This window comes from Saccopteryx leptura, chromosome 1 (genome assembly GCF_036850995.1).
Source record: "Saccopteryx leptura isolate mSacLep1 chromosome 1, mSacLep1_pri_phased_curated, whole genome shotgun sequence".
Lineage (NCBI taxonomy): Eukaryota > Metazoa > Chordata > Mammalia > Chiroptera > Emballonuridae > Saccopteryx > Saccopteryx leptura.
Genome location: NC_089503.1, coordinates 383,060,073 through 383,068,542, shown reverse-complemented (window position 1 = coordinate 383,068,542; position 8,470 = coordinate 383,060,073). Strand labels below are relative to the sequence as shown.

At 46.2% G+C, this 8,470-nt stretch overlaps 1 protein-coding gene across 3 annotated transcripts in view; it reads left to right on the top strand.

The window, feature by feature from the left end:
• The first annotated feature begins 842 nt into the window (after positions 1 to 842).
• Positions 843 to 8,470, top strand: part of C1H6orf89 (chromosome 1 C6orf89 homolog) — a 41,690-nt gene continuing 34,062 nt past the window's right edge. Inside the window, exons 1-2 of one of the 3 annotated variants that reach the window (XM_066359523.1) lie at positions 843 to 999; positions 8,023 to 8,110. Coding sequence is in view for 1 of the 3 variants with exons in the window: in XM_066359522.1 (XP_066215619.1) it covers positions 998 to 999 (2 nt within the window). In the remaining 2 variants the exon portion in view is untranslated. Of the gene's footprint in view, positions 1,000 to 6,845; positions 6,866 to 8,022; positions 8,111 to 8,470 lie in introns of those variants that run through there. The other 2 variants (XM_066359524.1, XM_066359522.1) reach the window with 2 other exon arrangements.

Below are 8,470 nucleotides of genomic sequence, written 5' to 3'. Positions count from 1 at the left end.
AAAATAAAATAAAATAAATGGATTTTATAAAAAAAAAAAAAAACCTTCCTCCTGAAATGTCTCATAGTATGTCACTTTGCCTATTAAAGCTCCAAACCTGGCCTGGGCTTGAAGGCCCTTCACCATTGGCCCCCTCACTGATTTCTCCAGCTTGATCTCCTACTATTTTATCCATGTCTTAAATGTGCCACCAACATTCCAACTCCCAGGCCTTTGCCCAAGCTGTTCTCTTTCCTTGCAATGCTTCCCAAACCTCGCTCATGCCTTTGTCCCAGCTCCTTCAGAGAGCCTCTCTTCCAGTCTGCAGTAGAGTCTCTCTCCCCTTCTCGCTTGATCTTTAATCCTGTGCTGCCTTCCATTGTGTAACTGCTTGGGTCAGGTTCTCTTCTCTCCAAGTAGAATGTTAGAAGCCCCTATTAGGGACCATGTCCTAGTTCACTATTCGAGCTAAGTAATGTCTGGCACAGAGTAAACGCTTAAAAAATATTGAATGGGCCGTGTGTAAATTTGAGTTACCTGTTTGTCTTTCTCTCTTTTAGACAAGGAGATCCTGGAGCTAAAGGCCTGCCCTCCATTAACCTATCCCTCCCATGCCCACCCCTTAATGCCTAGCACGCTGCCTGGCATGTCGTAGGGAGCCCAACAAATTCTTGTTGAACGAATCAGGTCAGATATTTCGTCTGTTAACGCGCAGGTACAGGAAAGACCCTGGCAAGGGCTGAGGAGCACGGCTGAGGAAGACTTGAACACCAGGGGGAGCAAGAACCCACGCCTCCAGATCTCGCGAGTATTCCTGCGTACGCCCTGACCTCGCGCGTCCTGTGTTCGGCGGAAGCGGGGGGCGGGGAGAAGGAGCTACGCTAGGGCTTGCGGCTTCTGTCGCGTGGGAGTTGCTTCCGGGTCGCATGCCCCGAAGCAGGAAGCTGTCGGCTTCCTTTCCTTGCCCGGAGGCAGCTGTCCCCGAGGCGGGAGGAGTCCGAGGGGGCGCGGGCCCCGCATGTGAGTGACTGGGGCCCGAGGCCGGGAGGGGGAGGTCGCTCCGGGACAGCGTCGCCGCCGCGCCCGTCTGTGACATCCTCACGCAGCCCCTCCCCTGCCGCCACCGCCACCTCTGGCCCCCACGCTGACTCCTTTCTTGAGCCCCGCATCCCCCGGGGACTCCCCCTGGGTCGCCTCCCTCGGGACGCCTCCCCGGCTCTCCCCGGTTTCTCCGGGGGAGAGCAGAGCGAGGTCCACCCTGCATGAATTTGTCTTCGCGGGCGTCACGGCAGCGCCCCAAACGTCAGAGGGGCTAGTTTAGGCTTCACTGCCCCCCCCCTTTTTTGACAGATTTCTAATGCTTTTGTATATAGAGATGAGATTCTCCACCCGCCTCCGAAACATCTGTCTCGTTGTTCAAGAGGGATTTTTTTTTTTTTTTTTTTTTTAGTGTGCACTTAGTATGGGATAAAAATGGCATCTCGCATTTCAGAAAGGAATATGACTTGGCTTATTGACGTGAATAAATGAGCTGTTCGTGATCGCCTTTTGAGTACGAGGAAATTCGCCTCCTTTGCGTCCCATAGTATGTGAAGGGCAGCAATCCTACAAGCCACGCTTTTTCTGGTCTAAGAGCCTTCGTATTCGCCAGTATATTTCTTCTGTCATCACCTTATTACAGACAACTCGGAGATGTTATTATGGCTCTATTTTGGTTGCCGTATTTGGTTGTCCCCATGGCGGAATCTTTTTATGAACATTTCTCCCTTAATAAATTTGTAACAATTTCCCTCTAAGGACCAACATGCCTCAACCTAAATTTGACTTTAAAATTGTGGGTGTTCTAATATAAAATAATGTTTTTCCTGCTATCTTCTAGATTCTCCTAGCTGGGCTAATAATCATTATTAACAGGAGAAAATTAAAATTTTAATACGTGTGCACAGGGAATTCACATAAGCATGAAATTCCCAAAGACAGGCAGAATTGGTGTATTTGCCATTTTGGAAAAAGGAGAAAGGAGAGTGGGATCTTAGATTTCAGAAGTGAGAACGATGCCTGACCGGTGGTGGCAGAGTGGATAGAGAGCGTACACCTGGGACACTGAGGTCCCAGGTTCCGGACCCCAAGGTCGCCAACTAGAGCACAGGCTCATCAGCTTGAGCACAGGGTCGCCAGGTTGAGTGTAGGATCGTTGACACAACCCCATGGTCGTTGGCTTGAGCCCAAGGTTGCTGGCTTGAGCAAGGGGTCACTGGCTTGGCCGGGACACCCCCCCCCCCCATTGCCCACCACCCCCGTCAAGACAGGAGTGAGAAGCAATAAATGAACAACTAAAAGTGCTACAACTATAAGTTGATGCTTCTCATCTCTTTCCCTTCCTGTCTCTCTCTAAAAACAAACAAACAAGCGATTTGCACGTTCTTGAGGAAAAGCAGAATGGCAGGTAAATTTTTCCTAGGCAACCCAGGAAACAGTGGGGGTGGGGGAAGATTGGCTCCTGCTTGGAGACTTCCTGTCTAATGTTAAGGTGACTACAGGTTCCCTTTCAGAAGCAGGATTTTCCATCTGAATCTCTTAGGCAGGAAAGCTGGCGGAGAGTCAAAGGTGCTTTGAGTCTTGATAACCAACCTAAAATTAATATCCCAAAAGGCAGCTTTAGAGTGGCAAGACTTGGTCTACTTCACTATATCAAAGTTTTGACTGAAGATCACATAGCCCTACTTGCATACCCGAGAGAGACCATTTGCCCTGTTAGGCCCTATCTGCTTTGGACCAAAACAGTTTTCAAGACCCAGTTTGAATCTCTGTTCCTCCACAGCTATCTTATAACAGCACCAAGGGTGTCCAAGTGTAAGGTATCTGACCTGCTCACCTTAACCTTCATTAGGCTAATGCACTTTTTAAAAAAGAAAAGAATAAAAAGTAAAATGAAGTAACCATTAGTTACATTACATTGGTTTGGGAACAGAGTGATCACTTTAGGGCCTTTCTATAAATTTCTTCCACAGAAACTGATCAGGTTCCATGTCTCTTCAGGTGAATTTGTATGTCTCTTGTTAGTTTCTTGTGTTGTTATTGTCTCTGTCTGTGCTCTCAAGAAACAATGCAGTGTGAGAGGGAGACAGTAAAATACATGTGATACAAAGTGATGAGTTGTGTTTAAGGTTCAAAGTTTAAAAGGTTTGAAAACCAAAGTTGGAAGAATAAGTTCAGTCATTGGACAGAGCACTGGGGGCTCGGCTCTGTAGACAGAAGGGATTGTGTGTACAAAAGCAGAAATGGGCCCTGGCCAGGTGGCTCACTCGGTTAAAGCGTGGTCCTGCTACGCCAGGGCTGCAGGTTCGCTTCCTGGTCAGGTCAGGACTCATTCAAGAAACAACGAATGAATGCATAAATAAGTGAAACAACAAATCAATGTTTTTCTCTCTCCTTTCCCCTTTCTCTGAAATCTATTAAAAAACCAAAACAAAAAGATGTGAAACATTATGTCAATGAAAATGTGAGGAAGTAATGGGAAATGAGACTAAATAGGCAGTGACCAGATAGATCGTAGAGGGCCATCCTAAGTAATTTGGACTTCATCTTATAGCAGTTATTTAGTATTTAATTTGGGTATTGAGACAAATGTTTTATATACATATTTTATAATCCCTTCCCATTGTTGGAAAGACACACTCATTCCCATTTCATGAATGAAAATTCTAGGGCTTTGAGAGGTTAAGTACTGTCTCCTGGCCACGTAGTAAGTAGATGGAGAATCTAGTATTCATCCGGCTTTTCCCAACTCCAGTGCCAGTATTCTCAACCACCTGCTGAATTCTTCCCCAGCAGAGCATGGGGAATCAAGGAAGGAGCTCTAAATAGATGAGTCATGCGAACCAGTTTGTGTTTCAGAGGAATAGCTTGTGGGGGGAGAGTCAAGGCTGGATCAGCGAAGAAGAGGCAGCCTGGAGGTGTAAAGGCTGAATATATACATCTTCGTAGTGGTCCGTGGGAGACATGTTTAGGGACCTGACTGCCTTTAATGTAGAGCTGAAGAGCCGGTGATGAATGTGAGAACTGAGGGAGAATTAAGGATTTAGTGATTGGTTTACTGGTGGGGATGAGGAAGGAGGAGAAAAGGTTTTCAATTCGGAGATCTGATGTTTCCGTCAATTAGGAAAAGGAATGTCGTAGGAGAAATCAGTTGCAGGGGAAAAACAGTCGGTTATGGACACATTACATCAGGGGTTGGGAACCTATGGCTCACAAGCCAGTTGTGGCTCTTTTAATGGCTGCATCTGGCTCACAGACAAATCTTTAATAAAGAAAAAAATGTTAAAAATATAAAACATTCTCACATTCTCATGTATTACAATCCACTCATTTCTTACTGCTCATGTTCATGGTTGCGGGTGGCTGGAGCCAATCACAGCTGTCCTCCGGGACAACACCAAATTTTTATTGGATAATGTGTAATGTACACAGATTGTTGTGAGGTCAGGAAATAAACTTCCCTCCTTTTAATCAAGTAGTCAGCTAGTAGTCAGTCAATTGCAGAAACCCTTTTGACGAAAAAGATGGCTAAAAGAAAAGAAGATGAGAAGTATCGTACTTTTCAGCAGGAATGGGCAGAGAAATTTGCCCAAGAGAGAGCAGGTTCTGTAGTGTGTCTAATATGCAATAATAAAATTGCATCGATGAAACGGTCAAATAAAAAGCGCCACTTCGACACACGCCATACTACATTTGCATCAAAATATCCAGCGGGGAACAGCAGAAAGAAAGCATGTCAAGATCTGTGCAGAGTGCAAGCTAGTCAGCAGCAACTCCGTCTTTGGACCCAACAAGGTGACTGGAATTCGGCTAGCTTTGCTGGTGCTTTAGCAATTGTGAGAAATGGAAAGCCATTCACAGATGGGGAATATGCCAAAACATTCATGCTTGATGTTGCCAATGAACTTTTTTTTTTTTTTTTTTTTTGTATTTTTCTGAAGCTGGAAATGGGAAGAGACAGTCAGACAGACTCCCGCATACGCCCGACCTGGATCCACCCGGCACGCCCACCAGGGGCGATGCTCTGCCCACCAGGGGGCGATGCTCTGCCCCTCCGGGGCGTCGCTCTGCCACGACCAGAGCCACTCTAGCGCCTGGGGCAGAGGCCAAGGAGCCATCCCCAGTGCCCGGGCCATCTTTGCTCCAATGGAGCCTTGGCTGCGGGAGGGGAAGAGAGAGACAGAGAGGAAGGAGGGGGTGGGGTGGAGAAGCAAATGGGTGCTTCTCCTATGTGCCCTGGCTGGGAATCGAACCCGGGTCCCCCGCACGCCAGGCCGACGCTCTACTGCTGAGCCAACCAGCCAGGGCCGCCAATGAACTTTTTGACGACTTTTTGGATAAAGAGAAGATAATCAAACGAATAAAAGACATGCCTCTGTCGGCAAGAACTGTTCACGATCATACCATCATGATGGCAAATCAAATTGAGGCAACACAAGTGAAGGACATAAATGCAGCACCATTCTTTTCTCTCGCTTTGGATGAGTCAACAGATGTAAGCCATTTACCCCAGTTCAGCGTGATTGCAAGGTATGCTGTCGGTGACACACTACATGAGGAAAGTCTTGCTGTTTTGCCCATGAAAGAGACAGCAAGAGGGGATGATTTATTCAAGTCTTTCACTGAGTTCGCTAAAGAAAATAATCTACCGATGGATAAACTTATTTCGGTGTGTACTGATGGTGCTCCGTGCATGGTGGGGAAAAACAGGATTCGTAGCGCTTCTTCATGAACATGAAAAGAGACCCATCCTAAGTTTTCACTGCATCCTACATCAGGAGGCGCTTTGTGCTCAGATGTGTGACGAGCAGCTTGATGAGGTGATGTTGCTGGTCATTCGGGTGGTCAACTTTATTGTTGCTTGAGCTTTAAATGATCTCCAGTTTAAAACACTGCTGGATGAAGTTGGGAATAATTATCCTGGTCTGCTTCTGCACAGCAATGTGCGAAGGTACTCAGCCATTTTATGGCTTATCTGAGCGAAATCTGGACTTTTCTTGAGATGAAAAACGTTGAGCATCCAGAGTTAGCTAACACCGAGTGGCTCTTGAAGTTCTACTATCATGGACATGAGTGAACATCTGAACCAGCTCAATGTGAAAATGCAAGGAGTTGGAAATACAGTCTTATCCCTTCAAGCAGTGTTTGCATTTGAAAACAAGCTGGAACTCTTCATCGCAGACATTGAAACAGGTCATTTACTACACTTTGAAAAACTGGAAGAGTTTAAAGATGCATGCACAGCAAGTGACCCTGCGCAACATATTGATCTCTAGCAGCTAGCGGGCTTCACATCTAATCTCCTGTGGTCATTCAAAGTGCGCTTTGGAGAATTTCGTGAGCACACTCGTCTTTTTAAGTTCAACACCCATCCGCATGAGTATGCAATGGACAGCGCCGACCTGAGTTACATCCCTGGTGTCTCTGTCAGAGATTCTGAGCTACAAGCCGCTGACCTGAAGGCCTCAGACATGTGAGTGAATAAGTTCAAGTCACTGAATGAAGATTTGGAAAGACTTGCATGACAGCAAGCAGAGTTGGCGAGCGAACACAAGTGGGGAGAAATGAAAAAACTTCAACCTGCAGACCAGCTGATTGTCAAAACTTGGAACACGCTTCCCATCACATACCACACACTGCAGCGTGTGAGTATTGCTGTACTGACAATGTTTGGCTCTACGTATGCATGTGAGCAGTCTTTCTCACATCTAAAGAACGTTAAGACCAACCTACAGTCACGTTTAACAGTTGGAAGTTTCAACACCTGCATGAAGCTTAACCTCACCACGTATCAACCAGACTACAAAGCCATCAGCAAAACCATGCAGCACCAGAAGTCGCATTAATGGTAAGAAGTACTTTATTCATCATTGGTTAGCAACAACGTAACAACATTATTAAAAAGAATTCAGAGACTTATTGTACTTTAAAAGTGTTAGTCTTACATAAAATGCACACATTTACTTGTATTTAGTGTTAAAGATATTGTATGGCTCTCACAGAATTACATTTTAAAATATGTGGCGTTCATGGCTCTCTCAGCCAAAAAGGTTCCCAACCCCTGCATTACATTTAGGGGGGACACATTACATATAGGGGACTAGAGGACATTTGGGTCTTGAGTTTGGGAGAGGGTTCTGGACTGGAGAAGAGATTTGGGACTCACTGGTGGCTGGCTGTTAAGCCATGGAGGGAATGAGAAGGTCAAGGACAACTGCTTTGAATACCAGCATTCATGTATGTACATAGACTCTGGGAAGAGAACAGGGAATTATGCCAAGGTTTGAAAGCGCTTGATGGAGATCATGGGTTGCCATGGCAACCACTGCAGGGAGGTTAGGCAAGTTGGTAACTGAAAAAAGGTCCTTTGAATTTGGCATGTAAGAAGCCATTGGTGACCTTAGTGAAAGCAGTGTCAGTGTTCTGAGGGGGACAGAAATACGATTTCAACAGGATAAATCTGATCAGAGTCATTCTATTATCGCCTCTGTCCTGTTTTCCCTGGACTGAGGCCCAGAGGAATTGTGGAGAACATTTCGTCAGCGCTGTCAGTTTCTTCCTCCTGCTCCTGGAGTGCTCGCCCCTTCAGAGGTAGACAGCCCCCTAGCTTACCTTCCTCGTGCCTCTCTTGAAAGCAGGGTTTTGCAACCTTAGCACTCTTAATATTTTGAGCAGGACAATTCCTTGTTGTGGGGTCTGTCCTGTGCTCTGTAGGGTGACCCACTGAATGCCAGTAGTACCCTCTCAGTTTTCACAATCAAAAATATCCTCAGACATCACCAAATGTCTCCTGGGGAGCAGATTCACCCCTAGTTGTAAACTGTTCTAAAAAGCAGGGTCTCCCATTTGGGGCTGCGCCCCTGGTCAGCAGGGAAGAGGTATGAAAACTTCTGCATGCGGGTCCCTCTCCCAGAGGTTCTGACAATTCAGCATGTCCAGGGCGGTGCTTGCATGATACCTTGATTTGTGTGCTGCTGTAGTAGTGATCCTGCTGTGCCTTCACAGGTATAAACCACTGTTAAGAGAGTCACTCTTCGGAACTTCCCTCTGTGGCAAAGCTCATTTCTGCCAGAGCTGGACCTTCTTCCTGGAGGTAAAGGGATTGCCATCAAGCCTCAGTGATTTCACTCAGCCCCGTCATGCTTGGTGCTTGGTGCTTAGTGTTGATTTTTTTTATATAAGGAAAATAATTTCTTTTTATACAAACTTGTATCTGAAGGCTGACTTTCACTAGATTACAGGGGGGAGCTGCTCTGGTAGTATGAAACGCTGACCTAGGGACAAGATTTGTGTTGTTTAATTAACATTATGTCTGTCCCTGGCCAGGTTGCTCAGTCGGTTAGAGCGTTGTCCTGACTTACAGGTTCAGTCCCTGGTTGGGGCACATATAAGAATCAACCAATGACGGCATGAATAAGTGGAACAATAAATCAATCTCTCTCCCTCTCTCCCT